A 24,062-nucleotide genomic window follows, 5' to 3' on the forward strand; every position below is an offset into this window, starting at 1 on the left:
AAAAACTTATAATCAGTCTAGTAGCCAAAGTTTTTAGACATTTTATCGAATTATAAATTTATTTGTACGAGCATTAGAAACAGAGTCAATGTACCTCTACTAATGTTTATTCTATAGTTAGAATTTGCCACGTCAGCATTTCTTTTATCTAAAATTGTCTATATTTTATATTTTTTGTATGCATCAATATGGCTCAAACACATACTGCAAAGAGTTCCACGAAATGACAAGTCATCAACACAGAAATTATTACTAGATACATGTATTTCATTTGTACACAACAGAGATGTGCAGACCTGCTTTTTTGTTACATATCAGGGTGACAGTAGGATAAAAAAAAATGTTTCACACGAATTTTCAATTGATTATTTGTTAAATCGAACTTTAACTAAGGTTAATCTTTCGTGGGCATTGTTTACTATAGATGTTGTTAGTTTTTTCTTTAACTATTGAATGATTTTCTACAAAAGAAAATGCCTGTTCCAAGTCAGAAATAGAATAGTTGTAATCCATTTGTTTGATGTGTATGGGCTTTTGATTTTGCCATTTGATTGTGGACTTTCCGTTTTGAATTTTCCTCGGAGTTCAGTATTTTTGTGATATAATCCTTTTGATTTTTGATGTTTTTAAACGTACTTTATTTTGGCTTCCTAAGCCGTTTTTCTAGATGGTTACTGGTGTATGGCTTCTGAAGAAAAAGCCTTAATTTGGCAATGAAAAGTAGTTACAGATGTTTGTATATGTATTTTTCACAATCTATTGAAAGAAAAGGTAAGATATTTAGTTGATGTGTATTAAAAGAGTAAACACAGTACAATAGAACCAAAGTACAAAGTTTATCAACGTTAAATAACTTATTCATCAGCATTAAATTGTATGAAAATATGTGTTCAATTCCATATTTATGTGATTATGACATGTTAATAGATAATAATAATTATATTTTATTCTTTTATTTTTCAGGTAAGTGTTTGCTTATAAAAGTACAAGGTAGGAGACATCTGTTTATTGATATATTGTTGAGATCATATGTTTTAGTACGTCATATACATTCGTTTTACGCAATCTTTGATTAATGGAAATTGTGACTTCATTCACATTGCATTCTGAACAGCACGAAAGCCCATGAGATAAGAATATTTTACTATTATCTCGGACGATAAGTAATATTAATTTATCCAAGACCAAATCTATCGTCCATTGGTTTTCCCCAGTGTTTACAATGTGTTTCTTCTACATCTTATACTCTGTCCCAATATACCTCTTCATTTTGTATGCATGATATACCGAAAAAAATAATAATAGAATGATGACATGACTGTGAAAAAGTTTGCAATAATTTTTATGGTAAATTAGTGATGGGTTTATTAAACTAGAGGCTCTAAAGAGCCTGTGTCGCTCACCTTGGTCTATGTGAATATTAAACAATGGACACAGATGGATTCATAACAAAATTGTGTTTTGGTGATGGTGATGGTGATGTGTTTGTAGATCTTACTTTACTAAACATTCTTGCTGCTTACAATTATCTCTATCTATAACAGTACTTTCTGTGGAAAATGTTATTGAAAATCTTCAAATTTTAAGAAAATTGTTAAAAATTGACTATGAAGGGCAATAACTCCTTAGGGGGTCAATTGACTATTTTGGTCATGCTGACTTATTTTTAGTTCTTACTTTGCTGTACATTATTGCTGTTTACAGTTTATCTCTATCTATAATAATATTCAAGATAAAAACAAAAAAACAGCAAAATTTCCTCAAAATTACCAATTCAGGAGCAGCAACCTAACAACCGATTATCCGATTCATCTGAAAATTCCAGAGCAGATAGATCGTGACCTGATCAACAATTTTACTTCCTGTCAGATTTGCTCTTAATGCTTTGGATTTTGAGTTATAAGCCAAAAACTGCATTTTACTCCCATGTTCTATTTTTAGCCATGGCGGCCATCTTGGTTTGTTGGCCGAGTTACCGGACACATTTTTTTAACTAGATACCCCAATGATGATTATGGCCAAGTTTGGTTAAATTTGGCCCAGTAGTTTCAGAGGAGAAGATTTTTCTAAAAGATTACTAAGATTTACGAAAAATTGTTAAAAATTGACTATAAAGGGCAATAACTCCTAAAGTGGTCAACTGACTATTTTGGTAATGTTGACTTATTTGTAAATCTTACTTTGTTGAACATTATTGCTGTTTACTGTTAATCTCTATCTATAATAATATTCAAGATAATAACCAAAAACAGCAAAATTTCCTTAAAATTACCATTTCAGGGGCAGCAACCCAACAACCGATTATCCGATTCATCTGAAAATTCCAGGGCAGATAAATCGTGACCTGATCAACAATTTTACTTCCTGTCAGATTTGCTCTAAATGCTTTGGTTTTTGAGTTATAAGCCAAAAACTGCATTTTACCCCTATGTTCTATTTTTAGCCATGGCGGCCATCTTGGTTGGTTGGCTGGGTCACCGGACACATTTTTTAAACTAGATACCCTAATGATGATTATGGCCAAGTTTGGTTGAATTTGGCCCAGTAGTTTCAGAGGAGAAGATTTTTCTAAAAGATTACTAAGATTTACGAAAAATGGTTAAAAATTGACTATAAAGGGCAATAACTCCTAAAGTGGTCAACTGACCATTTTGGTCATGTTGACTTATTTGTAGATCTTATTTTGCTAAACATTATTGCTGTTTACAGTTTATCTCTATCTATAATAATATTCAAGATAATAACCAAAAACAGCAAAATTTCCTTAAAATTACCATTTCAGGGGCAGCAACCCAAAAATGAAATGTCCGATTCATCTGAAAATTTCAGGGTAGATAGATCTTGACCTGATGAACAATTTTACCCCGTCAGATTTGCTCTAAATGCTTTGGTTTTTGAGTTATAAGCCAAAAACTGCATTTTACCCCTATGTTCTATTTTTAGCCATGGCGGCCATCTTGGTTGGTTTGGCGGGGCACCGGACACATTTTTTAAACTAGATACCCCAATGATGATTGTGGCCAAGTTTGGTTAAATTTGGCCCAGTAGTTTCAGAGGAGAAGATTTTTGTAAAAGTTAACGCAGGACGACAACGGATGACGACGGACGACGACGGACGCCGGACGCCAAGTGATGAGAAAAGCTCACTTGGCCTTTCGGCCAGGTGAGCTAAAAATGTAAAAGTAGTACATCTAAGCTGTCAAACTGAATTTGAAAACCAAAAAGCTTAAAATTGGTAATAATAATAGTACGAGAGCAGTACTAACTATAAGTGATCCCGTACCGCATACTCATGCACGAAACTGTCAGCCTTCCTGTTTTAATATGACATTCCTGTGAAAGGTCATTTTTTTTTATTTACCGTTGATAAAAATTTCCTTCCAGACATTATATTTTATGGATGGCTTTGACATAATTTTGTAAAATGTTTTGAGTTTGAGTTTTCAGTTTTCTTAGAAATTTCGGTTTATGGGCCTTTTTTAACTGTTATTATTCGAGCGCTTCTAATAAATAAATGACAAGCGCATCTGAGTCAAAATCGAATTTTTGGTATCTATGATGACTTTTTGCCGTTTCCTACATTATTTCAGTTCAAACTTTTTTATCCATATTGAGAGATAACTGGTAGATCTACTAGCTAAACATGTAAAAGTACAGCAAGTAATTACGCTGACTTGTTTACATATTGAATTCTTCTTCTAAGTTTTTTCTAATGTCGTCAAATACGACGACTCTTCCGTTTGCATGATCAGGCTCTTTGTAAGCAGTCGAAAATGTTCTTTGTAAGTATTTGAAAATGCCTGCACTAAGTCAGGAATATGACAGTTGTTGTCCATTCGTTTGATGTGTTTTATCATTTGATTTTGCCATTTTAAAATTTCCTCTGAATTCAGTATTTTTGTGATTTTACTTTTTAATGGAATAATAATGCAAACACGGAGAGAGAAGGGGGAAATATGAACAGAAATACGGATTCTATTATATTGAACCAATGCATTAAGATTGTCTGCAGAAATTATCTTTTTGTAGACTTATCTACAAAATATCTTAAGATATTTAACCTTAGTGAAACTCTATTTCAACGCCATAGAATATCTTTGATGTGTTATTGTTCGGAGACTGGACATTGATGGCATCATTTAATTGGGGTTTTATATCTTTATAAGAGAACTTGGTGAACTTCATTACTGATATACCAATAGTCGTCTTACGAAGTTTACAAAGTAATTTTCATCGTTCTTTATTGAGACCTTTACATAGTGTGTATTGTTGTAAATGTTAATCAGTACTAGAATCAGTCTCATTTTTTCCTTTTTTTAATCTCGACGTATGGATCGCATTTCATTTGCCACAATAAATTCAAGGGTATACGACACAAAGTTGAGAAAACAATCTACGTCGTTCTTTATTAGAACCGTTGCAAAGTGTGTATTGTTATAAATGTCTCTACGTGCTAGGATCAGTAACTTGTTTTCTTTTTTGAAATTCTAAATTTACGACGATAATAATATAAAAGAAATAATGGGTGAACAATGGCATTACAGGTGTAATACCAACAAAACGTGGTATGTCACATCCGGATTCGTAGAAAAAAGGATAAAAAACCATGTTCCCTCGATTTTGACAGTTGTAGGACATGAAACCTGCATTTCATGTCTTGTGTATTTTTAAGCACCATCCCTTTATATTTGGTGTTTATATAAGATATTCAAGAAATTGAGACATCCCTTTCCTTTTCCAAATCTTTTTGCAGATCATTTGAAAAAAAGAAATAAGTTTACCCGCATATGGTATTGTTTGAAATACATAAGAGAACAGATTCCACCACCAAATCTTGTGTAATACAATATTAATCCGCTCTCAACACACCCTCGGCGAGCCTCGAGTGGTATAACCTCTATGTAACATTCGTTCACTCGGATATTTTCTAATGTTGTCTTATATGAAAGCTTGGGTATTGCAGTCTTTTCCGATAATCAGCATCACTGTTTGGAGCCATCCATCCAATTTTCTATTTTGTAGTTTAGTTTTCGTAAGAAAAAGCACAAGTTGTATAATTATGAGTCTTTTATTAATACGGTGTGTTGTCTAGACACGTGTCATTCAAATTTAAAATCTCGTGAGATTTCGTATAAAGGAGATCATATAAAAAGTTTCATACTTTGACATAATCTTGATTAATTTCATTACCATTCGTGAAGGCTCTTGACTGTTCTAATACAACCAGTATTTTCCGATTGTCACTAGGGAATCGCATCGGAATTCAACTGTGGATTATAACTGAAAAACTTAAGAAATAAAAACGTTTGGATATTTCTATAACCATGTCAAGCGATCCAAAATAGTCGGATCAAAATATGCATGTCCTCATATTTTTTTTGATTTGTGTGTGATTTGGTTAATTTTCTTGATGGAGTTTTAGAACAGAAGAATAAAAACATGATTTCCGTATGCCCATATATGAACAGAGTACTTAACTTGTTTTAGGAAATATTTGTACAAGTTACTCTACGACATAACGACAAGGAAAATATCTGCACTAAAACAAGTGCATCCGAAAATTACATTATCATTACGAATCAGTTTGACTCAATGATACTGTTACATTCATGTCTCTAGAAGGAATGGGGAAGTTATGATCACTAAATCACTAGATTCTTTTATCTTTTATTAAATAGTTCTTTTCCATACTAACATGACTGCAAAAGGAAATAAAAGCTAGTAAATTCCCTTCAATAGAAATACTGAAGAACTGTGCACTGGTACCCTCGGGTATTGAAAGTCAACTTGCAGCGGTACCCGACCAATTAAGGATTTGTAATAAGATTCCGTCTACAACCAATCGAGTTACTTTCTTTATTTGAAATTAAAAAAACTTAATTATTTCATACAAAGTTTCCATTGCAGTATAATGCAAATAAAATAAAGTGCTATTGCGTTGGTTACAGGCCGGTTTGTCCAATTCCAGACGGATACTTCAAATATGACCTATATCCTGTATTTCCTCTCCTCTGACGGCAAAAACTAACATGATGCCGACAGGTTCTTAGCCCACGAAGTTGTATATATAAAAAAGAAGAAAACCTCATTTTAAAAAAAGATACATTTTCTGGCATTTTTTAAACTTTTAATTACTTTAAAGAAGTTAGAAAAAAAAATTAATAACAAATCAGAGAAAAATTTGAACAAGTTACTGAACGATACATTGATTGCCGAATTTCTTGTATATTCCCAATAAAACAACACCAAACGTTATTCCTTTGGTGAAAAAAGGGGGCAATAACAACTGAACATTACCAAAGTTCTCAGTTTTGATAAAATTCTCAATAAATACGATTATTATGTGCAATTGTTTTACTAATTGGGTACAAATATTTGTGTTTTTTTATCTAACAATCAGGCGACATTAACAACGGGGACTTGTGTACGGTTAGAGTGTTTTGGTATATACATCGTGAACGTCCGTAACATCCGGAAAAAGTACTTACGAACACCGGAATACACTAGTTCGTTATACAAATAATGTACATGTAGTAACATGTAGTAAGTCAATTTATTTACAAATGGGTGTATCTGACATGTTTGAAGTTACTGATTTTTCTCTCCCCTGGAATATCACGTGATAAAGATGGATAACTTCGGAAGTCGTTGTACGAGTACTCACATAATGTTGTTTGGATAATTGAATCCGTTGTTGTTTTATCGAACACAATGACGTTTGGATAAGTTTTATTACTGAAATTTCTGTCATAATTCATATCAACATTAACAATCGACATGATGCTGGTATTTGTTGCCTTCGTATTGCATTTTGTGTGCGTTTTGACTACCAATGTCAGTATCACTGTGTTTGCTCCTAAGAATCCAACTAAACGTCTTTTTGCACTTGAAAGAGTTCAACCAGCTGTCGAGATAGCTATAGATCACGCGATGACGGATAAACTCAGAGGTCATTTAATAAATGTAGAATATGTCAATTCTAACGCCAGTGACGTTGACTCGCCTGTTGCGGCATTTAAGTTTATGAGCAAGGGGGTACATTTATTTATTGGTCCTGTGTACGATTTTGGGGTAGCACCGGTTGCCCGTTACGCGCCGAAATGGAACATACCAGTTATCTCCCCTGGGGCTTTTGCTCATAGTTTGAATCAGAAAAGAAGTTTTCAAACCCTGACGAGAGTTCATACGACGTTTAACAGTATGGCAGAATTCTTCTATAGGATATTACAACATTTTGGATGGACAAAAATAAAAGCTATTAGCGACCGTTTTGGTCGTAATGATATATTTATTGACTTCTGTGATTTAGCCATATCATCCATACATCAGATGGTTATTATTAATAGAGATAAAAGCTATGTTGATTACGAAAAATATGAAATACTACGTGAACCAAGGGATCAAATGACAAGCCATGTGCTGGAGAAAATTAACATTAAATTTGCTGGTAAGTTGAACGTATCTTAACAGTTAATGAACTTACAGCATATCAGGGTGTATAGCTTCGAGATTGTTACTGATCAATTCATGGAGCATAGTCTTACCATTTAACATTGCTCAACGATTATATCATATCAATTCTAAAAGATGCGCTGGTTCAATGCTGTCAATGATATATCATATTCATGTGAGAGGTTAAGCTGTTGGCGGTATTTACGTTTTAATGACGTCTTATGTACACTTATTCCATGGATGTTGGATATGTACTGATTGATATTTTAGTCTTAGATACACGTTTTTGTTAGGTGGTAGTTAATGGCAACTAGATGTCATTAACTCCAAATACTGTCATATCTGTACTGAGTGTCTTTTGGATTTTTAATTACCCGTCCTCTCTGTGTTTTTCTTTTTGTTTAATGTATTTGTATTTGTATTAATTTGACGAGATTTTCAACTGATCTTCATGTGATTAGGGACTTTCCGACTTGATTTTCCTCTGAGTTCAGTACTTTTGTGATTTTACTTTTTATAGTTTGATCTTATGTTGTACTGTTACACCACTGTCCGAGATAAGGGGAGGTTGGTCGCTTACAAAATTGTTTAACCCAGCCACATTTGCACTGCCTGTCAAAGGCCGGAGCCTTTCAGTTCAGGGGTTCTCGTTCGGTCCTGTTTGTCATATTTGTTTATCGTTTATTGTGTTTTTGTTAACTCGGCCGTTGGTTTTCTCATTCCACCATACGATATGGTTTTTCTCATTCAAGGCCATACAGTTACCTATAATAGCTTATATCAACTACATTTGAAACTTGGTGAATAGTTATCTCATACCACATCTCCCAATATTTGAATAATCAACTAATTTCTACATAAGAAAATGCCTGTACCACGTCATGAAGAATATGATAGTTGTTTTCCATTCGTCTGATTTGTTCGAGCTTTTGACTTTGACCGGAGTTTTCTTGGTTTTTGGTTTGTTATTTGACAGGTTTTGTATGATATGCAGCATGAAATATTATATAGTAAATATTTGCATATAATTATATTGGACGGTTTTCTAAAACAAATTCAATCATGTGAAAGTAATGTTTATAATTACATTTCATTACATGTGTAAATATAAAAATCTGTAGGATATAGTTCGCCTTTTTTTTAAGGACAGTACCAGTTATAAAATGATGAACACTATATTTTATATAATCAAGAAGAACATTATTTGCTGATAAAAACAAGAATATTGTAAAATTGTCTTATATTCCTTCTTTATACAACACACAGTTTCAATCGTTAACTTATCATAACTTAGTTTGAACTTTATAAAGTATTTTGCGACAGTTTTGAATAAAAATAGAAATATTAGTTACATAGTGCGCTAGTGACCTAATATGATATAACTGGGGTCAGTAAATTTCATATGGGGCAGGGATCTCCATGGCCTGTTTAATGATGGTGCCATATGGAATTTACTGACCCCATTTATATCGTATTAGGTCACTAGCACACTATGTAACGAATTTATCTTACCGACTATCTTAACATGTGATATTTAGACTAGTGGTATATAAAAGTGATCAAGTCTTTAATACTATTAGTATTATGAACCAACTTCCATAGGTCTATTAAAAACAAATGCCAACAATAACAACTTGTTAGCTTTAAATGTGTTGTATGGAATTAATTTCTGTTGTTCATTATCAATTCAATCGTCTGTTGAAACCTTTAAGATTTTTTTCTCACCGCCGTGTTGTTTGTATACAGGGACACAACTCAACTACTAACCTAATATGGAACCTTGCTAACCTAATATAGAATATACACGGTCTTCACATTGTTGCTCTTAACCAATCATATTCTTAGAAATGTATAGGAGGTAAGATCATGTAAAATACATGTGTACTTCTGGATGTGATGGTTAGTCAACACTTCGGTGTTGATATGAATATCAATTATATGGTCGTTTTTATATATTTACTGTTTGCAAAAGTATAAACTATTCGAAATACTAAGGATTGTCTTATCCCAGTCAAAGATTATCTGAGCCATATTTGGCACAACTTTTTTGGATTTTTGCATCCTCAATGCTCTTCAACTTTACACCAGTTTGAATTTCCAACTGTTTTATCAGAGCGTCAGTGATGAGTCTAATGTAGACAAACCGCGCGTCTGGCGTAATAAGCCTGTTACCTTTGATAATCAGCGTAATAGTATTTTAAATTATTAACGAAAATATGAATTAACAAAGTGAAGGGATGTTTCGCTTGTTCCTAGTCGTAGTAGTAACCACAGTACTACATATGCTTAATCTAGTTGATTAGTCACTACCGCGATCATAATTTCTTGTTGATGTGTTATGAAATAGTCGAAATTTTTATTTTATTTGCTCTGTTTTTATTTTTCTTCTCTTATGACACAAGCGTTCAAGAAACGTGCTTAACACAACTCTTTTAGAGCCCTGTTTATTTAGTGCAGTCAACAGGCCTTTGGCCTTTTTAAATGTTATAATCCATATATTTTGAAATTTCCAAGCTTATGAAATATATTTAGAAAATATGTTTCCCGCTGATCTATTTCCGCGTGTAAATTTAAAATGTTTCGTTCATACTAATTGATAGAATTGGCTTTTTAACATACAGCATGACACAGTTATCTATTTATTCAAAATTTAAACCCATTAATTTATTCGACCATTTGCAGATCATTTCCATTCTACGTCTCCCTAAGCATCGATACGATATACCGATTTATTAATAGAATAATGACGCATAAAGCTTTAATAAATATCTGATAACACGAAAAAATCTATGTTAATATCAACATGTTATGCCTCTTATTATATATAATTTTACAGAAAAAAAAATATATTAGATAAAACAATCATTCTGATCTGATGCATTTGACATATATTGAAACAAAAATGGCTGCTAAATTACATGTTTGATGTGTTTGAACTTTTGGTTTTGTCATTTTAATGGTCTTTCTGTGTTGAATTCTCCTCGGGGTTCGGTATTTTTTCTGATTTTACTTTTTGCAATGATTACGAAAAAATTAATTCACCAACTGTATAAAACATGTTCTTTTTAGGGAAGTATTTAATTGCTATTAATTATGTATTAATATGCGTATAAATAGGTCTTTTGTGATAAGGAATTACATTTATTCTATTCCTTGGGCTTTTTATTTAATACGCTATATACAAGTGTTTGCCGGACAATGACGACATTAATCAATTGTGTCCTTTTTAATAACTACATTTACTGCATTTTTTTATAATTACATTAACTGCATTTGGGTGCGTTTGGTTAATCATTCTACAGTACTTTGTCAAACATATTGTACCAGCAAGCCAAATCTGTCTATTACACATTTTGCTTACTATTACCCCATATCTACATTAATATGATTATTTAGGAACACCGTCCGGCAAACACTTGTATATAGCGAAAAACTAAGGATTTTCTTATCCCAGGAATAGATTATCTTAGCCGTATTTTGCACAACTTTTTGGAATTTGGGGTCCTAAATGCTCTTCAAGTTTATACTTGTTTGGCTTTACAACTATTTTGATCTTTGATAACTATTTACGGCATTTTTTGATAACTACATTTACTGCATTTGGGTGCGTTTGGTTAATCATTCTACAGTACTTTGTTAAAACATATTGTACCAGCAAGCCAAAGCTGGCCATTAAACTTTTGCTAACTGTTACCATATATGTACATTTATATGATTATTTAGGAAAACTTTCCTTAGTTTATATATAGTATTTAAAAGAGGAAACACTCATAGAGTTGATGAGGAAATCAAGTTGATGTTATAAACATATCCATTTCCCCCAAACTCTTTATTTCATAAGATTTACCACAATTGGTTTGAAAAGGTTATTTGCTGTTGACACATATATTAAGTTAGTCTAAATATAGATAACATTGAAATATGAGCTGTCAAAAGGCAGCACATGATTCGAATCAATTAAATTATTAAATTCCTACTGTTAATCTTAAGTATGCCAACTTCCGTAACAATTAAAGATAGTACAGATTTGATAACATAATTGAAGTACTTATGGTAACATACATTACAGTTAAACAAAGTAATGCCCCGTAATGGTTACTCTCCCGTCGTAGTAAAAATGGCTTGGGAATTCTTTTAAATTCTGACTTTCAGCAAATATATCTGCGTTAAAAATTAATGTCATGGAAGTTATACGTTTTAAACAACATTTGATTTGTGAATTTGATATTAAAGCTTGTGTCTATGTCAACACGTTTTAATTGTACAACACTTTCAAATGGATATGATTTCGAAGATTATGTTTGTGGTTCTAGCAGTTTTTATCTATGTTCTTAACAACGAAGTGCATGCAGCAATAAAAAGTGTAAACATCACTGTTTTTGCTCCTAAGTTTCCAGTAACGAGACTCTTCGCTTTGGGAAAAATTCAAATAGGAATTGAGATAGCACAAGAAAAGGTTCAGATGCGCTATTCGCGCAATCTTGTGTTAAATGTTTCGTTTGTAAATTCTAATGTAAGTGACACCGATGCCCTGTTAGCGGCTATTCGAAGAATGGACAAAGGCTGTCATTTCTTTATAGGCCCTGTTTATGACTACGCGGTCAATAACATCGTGAGATATGCACCCAAATGGAATGTTCCAATCGTTTCCCCTGGTGGATTTAACCATGGCTTGGATAATAAAAAAATATATGCACCGACACTTACACGAATTCATGCTACGTTTAATTCAATGTCAAAGGTCATTGCGCTATTATTTCAAAAATATAAATGGAAAAGATTAAAAACAATCAGTGAAAATTTCGGAACACCGGAAATTTTTTATGGATATTGTAATCTTTTGATTGATGCAGTTCAAAACCAAGTCGAGTCAAAAGATTTCTGTTTTGATAAATACGACATTCGACTAGATAGGAAAGAGAAAAAACTTAACATGGTTAAGCACGTCTTAGATGAAATTAACACTCAGTATGGAGGTATGTTACATTCTTATTGCAAACACATTGTAGAGGTCAGTGCTACGATTTTCTTCCACATAAAACTAAAATTACCTAAATGTTTCAAATCTAAATCCCTTAGCTTTCGGACAAGACGGTATGTTCTAATTCTAAGTTGGATATAAGAGATAACTACCAGAAGTATATGTTTACCAATGAATATTATACGCTTGTAATTATTCATCAATATTTTGTACTCTTACTCATATTTTCCCTCTATATTTAGAAAACACAATATGTTTGTTACTCTGCTATCCAGGTAAATTTCCCGCCCTGGCAGATTATATATGAGTGGTCAGGATTATACACAATTTAAATGGTGTAACGTTCTAATTATCTTTTTCGTCCTTTTGATTGTCTAATGATACTCCCTTTTTATTATTATACACTCACCTGGTGATTCTGGCATTACTCCAGAGACAAGTTCCTTATCTGATTCTCTATAGTTCTTTGTCACCTAATCTTTTGCCTTAGTTACATATTCCAATCCTGTTTTAATTATGAACGCAGATTTTGTCATAGTGTGCATATTTTCAATTCTTCTTCTGCAAAAATAAAGTCTGATATCAAACTGAACTTTATTTGCCAAGCCAGTTAGTGTTGTAGGTGAAAGATACATTGTGCATAGAGTTCAAGATTACCACATAACTATATCGATAATGTATGTGTATGGAGTTCAAGATTGTCACATAACTATATCACGTTTAAATCTAAATTCTTGGAAAAAAATAAAAGTATGCATTTGTTAACCTGACAGTGTATTAATATGTTTTATGTACCATTTTTTGTACCTTAGATAAGACCTTTAAAGAAAAATAAAAAACTTGAAAACGATTTTAAAAAATTGTTAAGCATAGAAAAAGGAACCGAAGCGCAATTTCTTCAATGGTAATGTGTAATTACGCTTAAACTCATGCAAATTCTAATTTCCCAAAAGCAAGGAATATAACGCCTTTTTGAATTGAATTGTCGTTCTGATAATTCTTTGCTGAATTTTATTTGCGTTAAAGATGCAAGTCAGTTTGCAAAGACATGAATCTGAAGACTACTTATGAGACCACAAATTTCAACAACACAACCTTTTACTTTAACTTAATTTGCTAACAAAATTACTCCTTGACGTTTAGTATTAGTATATTACTAATGTAACGTAATTCTTATTCTTTAATATGCTCTCGTGAGACTTTCCCGTCCATTTGTGTAATCTCGTGAGATTTGATAGAGATGAAATGGTGTTTATGAAAACCGTTTTTGTTATGTTACTTATATCTTTGTTAATTTAATGTATTTTGTCGTTTGCCTTTTGTACTTTAAAGATGTCATGATATGTCCGCATCATACGGTCTTTATCTCGTGGTCTTAATATTACGCTGCAACATTGCTCGTATAATAAGTCGATTACGGAGAGGGACTGAATTATTCGGATTATTTTTTTTATGTGGCAATTTTGCGATGATTATGAGGAGATGGATACTAAGGCTTTTCTACTTCAGGAATAGATTACCTTAGCTGTATTTGGCAAAACTTTTAGGATTTTTTGGTCCTCAGTGCTCTTCAATTTCGTACTTTATTTGACCTTTTAACATTTTGTAGACGAAACGCGCGTGAGGCGTATATGGAAAATTTAATCATGGTACAACCACTGGGTCGATGCCACTGCTGGTGCAGATCTATTTTCTCAAGGGTAACACAAGCCCGGTAGTCAGCACCTCTGTCTTGACTTGAGTTCTCATTGATATGTTCATAATTATAAATTTACTGTTCACAACATTTAAGATTTTTGAAATACTGAAAGGCTTTTCTACTTCAGGAATAAATCACCTTAGCTGTATTTGACAAAACTTTTCGGAATTTTTGGTCCTCAATGCTCTTCAACTTCGTACTCTATTTGACCTTTTAACATTTTTTGCTTCGAGCGTCACTGATGAGTCTTTTGTAGACGAAACGCGCGTCTGGCGTATAAATAAAGTTTAATCCTGGTATCTATCATATGATGAGTTTTTTTCATCAATGGTGTTTGCTTTAACGCATATGTCAAAAACTCAAATTATGAAAAAAACATAGTTAGGTGAAAGTCTTTTATGCAAAACGAGAGACAAAACAAATAATATTTACGGGTAGAAAAGATAAATGTTAATCAGACTATAAAAAGATATATCAACGTAACCTTTTAATTCAACAAAAACTGTTTACTTACATTTTTCTGACCAAATATCCACCGTTATACCTGACATAGTAAATTGTTGATGTGTAACTCGAACGACTCACCCCTGAAACGGAATAAAACAAGATACTTCATGGAAAGGATGTTTGCTCCTCCATTTTTGAGTTTTTGCCAAATTGTCCGAATCCTCTGGTTTTATCCATGTATTGTCATTATAAAAAATTGCCCACTTTCCCCTACTTTTCTTTTCATAGTTATATAACATAAAGTTTAAAAAGCCATATTTCAAAATTTTATAAAATTCTTGTTATTTTTTCATTATTTTTGAAACAAACAAAGTGTCAATGTTAAATACATGAAAAATCTAGAGAGAATTATTTCCCGCCAAATTTTCAATGGTTTATATCTCGAAAACAAGCACACGGACCCTCCATTTATCTCTTTATTTTAGTTTCTTTTTTTATACTATCAATTCATAATAGTCCCTTAAAAAGCTTGTTATTTTTTAACAGAGTATCGAACATCCTTAAGTTTAAATATATTTTTTGTAAGTTTTTTTCATATCAATAATCTTTGTAGAATAACCATCATAATCAATAATTGGATCAAACGTATGATACACTATTTTCAAATAAACTTTTCATTGACGCTTCCAAATCAACACGAATGAATGTGTTTCGTTCTGTGTAGGAATTAATTCGCATGACGTCACAAAACAATCATCAAACTGGCTATTTTTAATCTAATGGATGTTCTTAGATGCCATATTGAGCACAATTTTCAATCACTATGAAAAAAGTTAACACTTTTTAAAGTAGTCTTACTCTCAAATAGGTATTTTTAATTATTTAAGGGACGACATCAAAAGTTCAATGAAGGATAAAAAACTTAATTCACATAGTTTTTTCACTGACCCCCACCCCCCTCTAACTTAATTTGGGAAAAATTGATTGACCCATATGGATCTATGTAAAAATCAATGTCGGATAACCAAATCTTGCAGCCGTTCTGTGTAGTCATATGCTGTAAATGAATATAAAAGTCAACTGAACAACTGAACAGCCGAAGAAAAAAACAAGCAACATAAAAACTGATGATATTTGAAAGATCATAACATAGGTAAACTACTCTTTGGTACGTTCTGAAAATCTTAAGGAAGTACAAAAAGAAACGTAAAGTCTCCGAAGTCATTTAATGAACATATAACACATTGGTTTGTCCATAAAATCGTAAAAGGAATTACTCAATGGATGGACCCTTGGTATGTCATTTAAATCACAAGGGAGTGCTTAAACGTACAAACTGCTCGGGAGATATCTAATGAACTTTGGTCTTACATATGGTATTACCTTAAAATCTTAAGGAATTACTCAATGAATGGAAAAGTATTGATACTTCTAATGAACATTGGTATACTACCCTTGGTATTTCCTTAAAATTTCAGAGTACAAAAACGAAAAGAATGTTCAGTCTTTTGAGCCGTCTCTTGAACATAACGCCGTTGTATTGTATATCCTTCAAGTCTTACAAGAATAATACTCAAATGAATGGGGAAAACCTGTGGGGATTTTCTTGAACATTGGTTTACAACATTTCAATTCATTTTCTGATATTAACATTTTTTTCAGTGACATTGAATTAAGTTTAATGAGACTGTCGTTCAATATGAGAGGTTTAGCGCTATAAAACCAGGTTTAATCCACCATTTATACATTTGAAAATGCCTGTACCGAGTCAGGAATATGACAGTTGTTTTCCTTTCGTTTTTATGATTTTTGTCATTTGATATTGCCATGTGATTAGGAACTTCCCGATTTGATTTTCCTATGAGTTCAGTATATTTTTGTGATTTTACTTTTTGGATACATTGTTTTCCTAGATGTTCAGTACCAAGTCAGGAAAATGACAGTTGATTTCTAATAGTTATTTTCTTTTTTTATTGAATTGTCGTTTAGTTTTTTGTCGAGCCTGCAACTTTTGTTGCAGAAAGCTCGACATAGGGATAGTGATCCGGCGGCGGCGGCGGCGGCTACGGCGGTGTTAGCTCACTTCTTAAAAGCTATATATTTTAGAAGGTGGAAGACCTGGGTGCTTCATATTTTGTATATAGATGCCTCATGTTACGAAGTTTCCGTCAGTCACATGTCCATTATCCTTGACCTCATTTTCATGGTTCAGTGACCACTTGAAAAAAAGTTCAGATTTTTTGTAATGTTAAATTCTCTCTTACTGTAAGTAATAGGATAACTATATTTATTATGTGCGTACCTTGCAAGGTCCTCATGCCCGTCAGACCGTTTTCACTGGATCAGTGAACAAGGTTAAGTTTTGGTGGTCATGTCCATACCTCAGATACTATAAGGAATAGGTCTAGTATATTCGGTGTATGGAAGGACTGAAAGGTGTACATGTCCAACTGGCAGGTGTCATCTGACCTTGACCTCATTTTCATGGTTCAGTGGTTATAGTTAAGTTTTTGTGTTTTGGTCTGTTTTTCTCATACTTTATGCAATAGGTTTACTATATTTGTTGTATGGAATGATTGTAAGGTGTACATGTCTAGCGGGCAGATGTCCTCTGACCTTGACCTCATTTTCATGGTTCAGTGGTTATAGTTCAGTTTTTGTGTTTTGGTCTGTTTTTCTCATACTTTATGCAATAGGTTTACTATATTTGTTGTATGGAATGATTGTAAGGTGTACATGTCTAGCGAGCAATGTCATCTAACCTTGACCTCATTTTCATGGTTCAGTGGTCAAAGTTAAGTTTTTGAGTTTTGGTCTTTTTATCTGATACTATATGTCATAGGTGAACTATATTTGGTGTATGGAAATATTTTATGATCTATATGTCAGTCGTGTAGGTTTTATTTGACCTTGACCTGGTTTTCACGGTTCATTGCTCAGTGTTAGGTTTTTGTGTTTTGGTCTATTTTCTTAAACTATAAGCAATAGGTCAACTATATTTGTTGTATGTAGCATTGTCATGATTGTTAGCTGTACATGTCTGCCTGGCATATGGTGCAACTGATCTTGACTTCATTTTCATGGTTCATGTTAAGTTTATGTGACAGTCGTAATAAAGCTTTATATTTACGAGTATCAACATAATATCAATGATTAGTAAAGAAGGCGAGACATTTCGGTGTGTGCACTCTTGTGTTGAACTTCAGTGTTCTGTTGTCTCGTAGTTTTCCTTTGTATTTACCTCGGTTTTAGTTTGTAACCCGGAGTTGTATTTAAGCATCGATTTATGACTTTTGAAAAGCAGTATACTACTGTTGCCTTTGTTTATATACATGTACTGCAAAGATGAACACAATGTCTCTTATATTTATACAGGTCGAAAAGATTAAAATTCAAAATTTATTTGCAAATACATACATGTTATTCTGTCCAGTTTAAGCTAGAAGTTTCTCCATCAAATAACTAATATTATTGCATAGCAATATACTATTTCCCATAGAAAGTAACAAAAAGTTCGCGTGTAATAAATTCTATCATTGCACTAGTGCAATAAATCATCAAAATTCATGACGTCATCAACGACAAAATCTTAGTTTAAACCTTTTTTTTACTTTCATATATTATATTGCTATACAATAAAAGGGTTTTGGCATGAATATTGTGGAATATTGTCACTCGTAGAACATATATTGCACTCGCAATCTCGTGCAATATAAAATTCTACTCGGGATAATATTACCCAATATTCATGCAATAACCCTATAAATACTTACAATTGATTAAATGAATATTTTACTTTCTGTTTTAATTTACCTCCATATCAATCAGCAATCTTGCTCGAAAATAACACACTGTCACTGGAAATCTGATTCATTTTTATAGATCTCGTCCAACTCTCGAGTCTGCATATTCGTTTGTATATAAAACTATAATAGCAAACGGCTTTGATCAAAATAATTAAATGAAAATCAGAGTATTCGTTCAGACAAATGAAATAAATGTTGTTTTTGTATAGTAAACAGATATCTTTAGTGCTTTTGAAAATTCAAATTCCATTAAGAACAGTGGTTGTAAGTTTTACATTAGTGACGTTTTATTAGATCATTGGAAGTATCATTACTGGTCTATGTAGCTTTATTAACTCCACAATTATATTAATATTACTAATGTTCAGTAAAAGTACAACTCTATCATATGTGCCCTATAAAATGCATGTATATGCATTGGTGCTACAGTACGTTTGGTATACAAGTGATATATTCGAACTCATAAATAAAAGAAACACTAAAACAAACCGCGACAAACAATCAAAAGACGACCAAGTCCACAAATAAATCGAAAGTTGTTTAAGTTCAGTAAATTGACAACATGCGATTTTGTCAGTTTGAATGTGTCTTGATGTTCGGTATTTTTGTAAAACATTTTTACTATATAGAAAGCTAAAGACTGTGCAAAACGAATTTCACCAAAAACTGTGAGTTACCACAGGTGCCCGGAATTGGTATCTTATTTAAAGTTACCAAACGAATGGACTTGCTTGAAAACGTCGTGTGTAACACGTTACAGATAGTTATTGACAAATCTCTATTATATGCAATGTATCTATATAAATATAATGGAAAAAGTAAAAACACAAAAATACTGAACTCCGAGGAAAATTCAAAAAGGAAAATCAAAAATCAAAAGGCAAAATCAAAAGTCCAAGCACATCAAACGAATGGATAACAACTGTCATATTCCTGCCTTGGTACAGGCATTTTCTAATGTAGAAAATGGTGGATTGAACCTGGTTTTATAGCTAGCTAAACCTCTCACTTGTATGACAGTCGCATCAAATTCCATTACATTGTCAACGATGCATGAACAAAACAAACATACTCAAAGAGTAAAAATGTCAAAAATAGGGGTACAACAGTCAATATTGTGTTATCATCTTAATATCACTACATAAACAACAAATGTAACAAAGTAGCACAAAAAGGCATACATCAAATTCAACATTCTCATTTTGCTTTTCCTATACGGCTGAATTTATCTATGTAAAGTCTACCCATAAATGAAAGAAGGTTTTCATTACTGGTGTAAAATTGCGCGTTTGAAATTCGCACAGGTAGACATAAAAATAATTTTGTCGTATGACGGCATACATAAATGCAGACTCACGTAAAGTAGATATAACAAAAAACAGACTTACAGTAAAAATAATAAATAAAATAATGGTGGACATATTCTTGTTAAATTACATGCATTGCTGTTGTCTTCCCTATGGTCGGGTAGTTGTCTCTTTGACACATTCCCCATTTCCAATCTCAATTTAATTAGTCTTTTAATTCTGATCTTGTTTACATTACGGTATAGACATTGCCCAACTTACGACCTGGTTTACGTTGCGGTATAGACTTTGGTCATCACGTATGCCTCTATTGTTACGCATGAATGATTTTGTTCTGTAATGGACACTTATCTTATTTGCAATCATAACATCTCATTACTCTTATGTTGTTAATTGTACTAATTTCATAGTTTATACAATATTCTTACAGTAATTCTCCTATGCCACATTTCCCGGACTTTTCGTTTCTGTCATCGTTTTAATCTTTAGTAACATATATGAACATGCATTGAAACGTATATAAAATTGTGAGGAGTAACGCTATATTGTTGTTTTATCAAGATGTTGCCTCTTTAAAAAGGAAATTGACATCATTCTGAATGAGAAGTTTTAGTGCAACTGATTTAAATGTTTGAACAAAATCGATCACTGTACTTCATATTATGATCGCATATGATAGACTGGGTCTCCTTCAGTTTTGTTGACTTACACCGTATGTAGGTAGTCTATTCGTGTACGAGGTACTAAAAAAGCAATCAACTTCCTGAGAGTTAAAACTGCCGTTCCACTAACAATATTTGTGCATTGGAGAAAATATATGATATCGAACAAATTGATTCCTAAAACAATCAGTTGACGAATAAACAGATCTAAATTCTCTAAGTATTTTGAATGATGCTATGCAAGGCAAACTCAATTATACTTTAAGTTTATGCTTTAATAAGATATCAAATATAGTTTCGGAATTATTGTTTTCATCCATACATTTTCTGTTCCATTGTTATAATTGCAAATATAACTTTAACTTTGGTCGCGACTAATAGTTGCAATTTTACTGTACGCATTTTTATATCCTTCTATAGTACAACTACTGGTTCGTTTTTATTCCATTACGTGGCTTAACAAAGACTATTATTTTACTTTATTGTGTAACGTGATTGCATTGCATTCTCAAAATAAAAATTTTCGATATGTATCAGGTTTTTATGACCACGATAATTATTCGAGAATCTCGTGACAGGGTGCAATTGCTTTCTTTTCATATATATTTAACATGTCAGCAACTGCTACAGGTCCTTCTGATAATTAAATTGATTTCCAGAAACATGCTTCAATGGTGTATGTCAACAAAACTGAATTAGATTCAGTCGGTCATAAAATGAATTACAGCGATTATTTATGTTCATGTATTAAAATGCACTTGTAATAAAACTCATTGCAAATGCGGTCGGTTTCCATTTTTTTTTTTATTCCGAGATAATTCTGAATATACTAACCAAGAAAAAATCCGATTTAACAGCATAAAAACAAAATTGAGCGAGATCAGATGCGTCAACAGGGAGATAATTGAAAATGCATTATTCGAGTAAATACTACAATACTTAAATTCACTGCCTTTATGAAACGCGCGTCAGTTGTACATAATTTTAATCCTGGTATCTATGATGAGTTTATTTATGTGTCTTTTTTTATTTTAATCTATTGGTTTTAATATTGACGTATGCACCACAATATAAAATCATGGTATCTATGATGAGTTTACTTACAACAGGTGGGTCGATGACACTGCTGGTGGTGTTTTAATTTCCCGTGGGTATCACCAGCCCAGTAGTCAGCACCTCTATGCTGACATGAATTATCATTGATGTGAAATAAACTGTTTACAAAATTTTTGAATTTTTGAAATATTAAGGCTTTTCTAACTCAGGAATAGATAACCTTCTCTGTATTGGCAAAACTTTTAGGAATTTTGGCCCCCAATGCTCTTTAACTTCGTCATTTATTTGGCGTTTTTAATTTTTTTGGATTCGAGCGTCACTGATGAGTCTATTGTAGACGAAAAGCGCGTCTGTCGTAAATATAAAATTTAATCCTGGTATCTATGATTAGTTTATTAGAAGAAGAGGGGAAGAGTCTGTGTGAGATCTTTTATTACATACGACAAGTTAAGCCTGAAGTCCTCCTTTTCAATCACACGTATATAGTGAAAGATTTTGCTTAAAATAAATATATCAAAAGAATAAAATGAGAATTTATAACAGTTTATGGTGTTTGTATCTTTAGTTGATAAGTGTGTAGATTGAGAATAATATTCTTAAATTTAAAAAAAAAACAGAACAGATGTTTGTTTAATATATTTTGTAATCTCTGGTTCTTGTATTGCAAACTGTGTCCCTTTTGAAAGATACCATAAGAGGAAACTGAAATAATCTAAGTAACATAATGAAACTCATTTCTTGATCGGTACTTTTCAATGTGTTTATGAAAAGATTGTCGTACAAGGTTCACCCCAAGGGTGACTGGGGTATAGAAAGTTTGCAGTCAAGTCCGGTCAGAAGGGGGACGTTAAATCCGATGCCTCGTGTAAAGAGAGTGTCACGCTCTTTGCACGTTAAGAACCCTTGCAACAACTCTTTTGAGGGGTCCGTAGGTGGCCTGTTGCAAGGCAAAATTTCTGTTCCTATCCAATATACCCTCATTTTCCAGTGGCAGTCCAAATTTCCCCGACCATCATCCTAGATGGCCTCTATTACAACAACCTACCTATTGCATTTATTGTGAACTTGGTCTCGTCCTGAATATGCATGAAATATTTGCCACTGGACGTTAAGCAACCAACAATCAATCAATCATCGTACAAGGTTAACACACTTACAATCTTGTTTACAAGAAATCTATTTATAACATATGTCTTTTGACAGTCTCTCTTGAACCTCAAGGTGTCAGTTACAACTGTAGCTACAACTGGGACCATTCAAAACATAGGCCAGGGTCAACAAAATATATCAACAGTGGCATTTTGAGACGGTCCCCTAGCAAAATTTGATCGCAATCACGGCTGACTGGCAGCTATTAGTGAGGTCGTTTATATATATTGTACACCCGTCAATTTGACAGCTTCTAATTAATAGAAAGATTGTATTTAACAATACTCTGACCTTAATTATTTCTATAGGAATATTGTCACAACCATTGAATCAACGACTTTCAAGTTCTGATTACAAGAAACATTCCGAATGAAGGCTTTCGATTACCTGCTGCTGTCGATTGGAATGTATGGGGCAAATATCTCTGTATGAAAATATATACGATCGATTCTATGATGAAATGTTGTGTGACTTCTAACAATTATACCTGCAATATCATTTGTCCAATAGAATGATAAAATGTAATATCTAAGATGAAACCAGACACCTTAAATATTTATCAAACGTACCAGGCTTATACAATTGATTAGCCAGACGCGCGTTTCGTCTTTATAAGACTCAGCAGTGACGTTGAGATCAAAATCAGAGGCGGATTTAGGGGGAGAAAAAAATTTATAACAGCAGATGTCAATGAAATTTGCTTATATAGGGAATCACTGAAGCGTGACTGGAGCGGGCCCCCTCTTAGAGCAGTCAGTGGGCCCCCACTTATGAAAATTTCTGGATCCGCCACTGAAAATAGTTGGAAAGTCAAAGAAGTATAAAGTTGAAGAGCATTGAGGACCAAAGTTTTCAAAAAGTTATGCCAAATATGGCTACGGTAATCTATGCCTGGGATAAGAAAATACTTAGTTTTTAATCATACGTTCCATATAATTGAAATTCATGTCAACACCGAAGTGCTGTCTACTTGGCTGGGGATATCCTCTGGGACGAGACGTTCACCATCAGTGTGTAAACAATGCTTCTTATCCGCTAGTTGCATTTTAAAAAATTGAACATGCATTTCTTAAGAAATTTGATTGACATCTGCTGTTATAAATTAGAAAATCTTTTTAATAAAAGGAATATATCTTTTTCATACTTAACTCTGATTTGGCTATAATGTATTTTTGTTTATTCGCTCTTCAAAGAAAGGAGGAAGAAAGTTTCTATTAGTTTTGGATTTGGATTTTAAATACTTTGGTCTCGATTATCACTGAAGATTTAAGAATAATTGTAAAAATGAACATCTAGTGATAAACAAATCGGTACTGACTACATAATTATGCATATTAAAATGATGACCTATCAAAGAATATATATAGAATATGGATATTTTAAAGACAACTTGTTTTGTATCTCGAAATTTATTCTTGATAGTTTTTCGTTTATTTTGGCGGGTTGTTGCCTGCACTTGATTATACATTGTTATTGGTTACCAACTCGATATGTAATATTCAA

General features: G+C 32.7%; 1 protein-coding gene across 8 annotated transcripts in view; it reads left to right on the forward strand.

Moving 5' to 3' along the window:
- The window catches only part of LOC143051848 (atrial natriuretic peptide receptor 1-like), a 375,823-nt gene that overhangs the window by 157,106 nt on the left and 194,655 nt on the right, over positions 1–24,062 (forward strand). Inside the window, exon 1 of one of the 8 annotated variants that reach the window (XM_076224834.1) lies at positions 6,523–7,447. The exons of 6 other annotated variants lie outside the window; for them this stretch is intronic. In XM_076224834.1, the coding sequence (XP_076080949.1) occupies positions 6,778–7,447 (670 nt within the window). In that variant the 5' untranslated portion in view covers positions 6,523–6,777. Of the gene's footprint in view, positions 1–6,522; positions 7,448–11,524; positions 12,429–24,062 lie in introns of those variants that run through there. One more of the 8 variants, XM_076224830.1, reaches the window with a different exon arrangement.

This window comes from Mytilus galloprovincialis, chromosome 11, assembly GCF_965363235.1.
Source record: "Mytilus galloprovincialis chromosome 11, xbMytGall1.hap1.1, whole genome shotgun sequence".
Classification (NCBI taxonomy): Eukaryota; Metazoa; Mollusca; class Bivalvia; order Mytilida; family Mytilidae; genus Mytilus; species Mytilus galloprovincialis.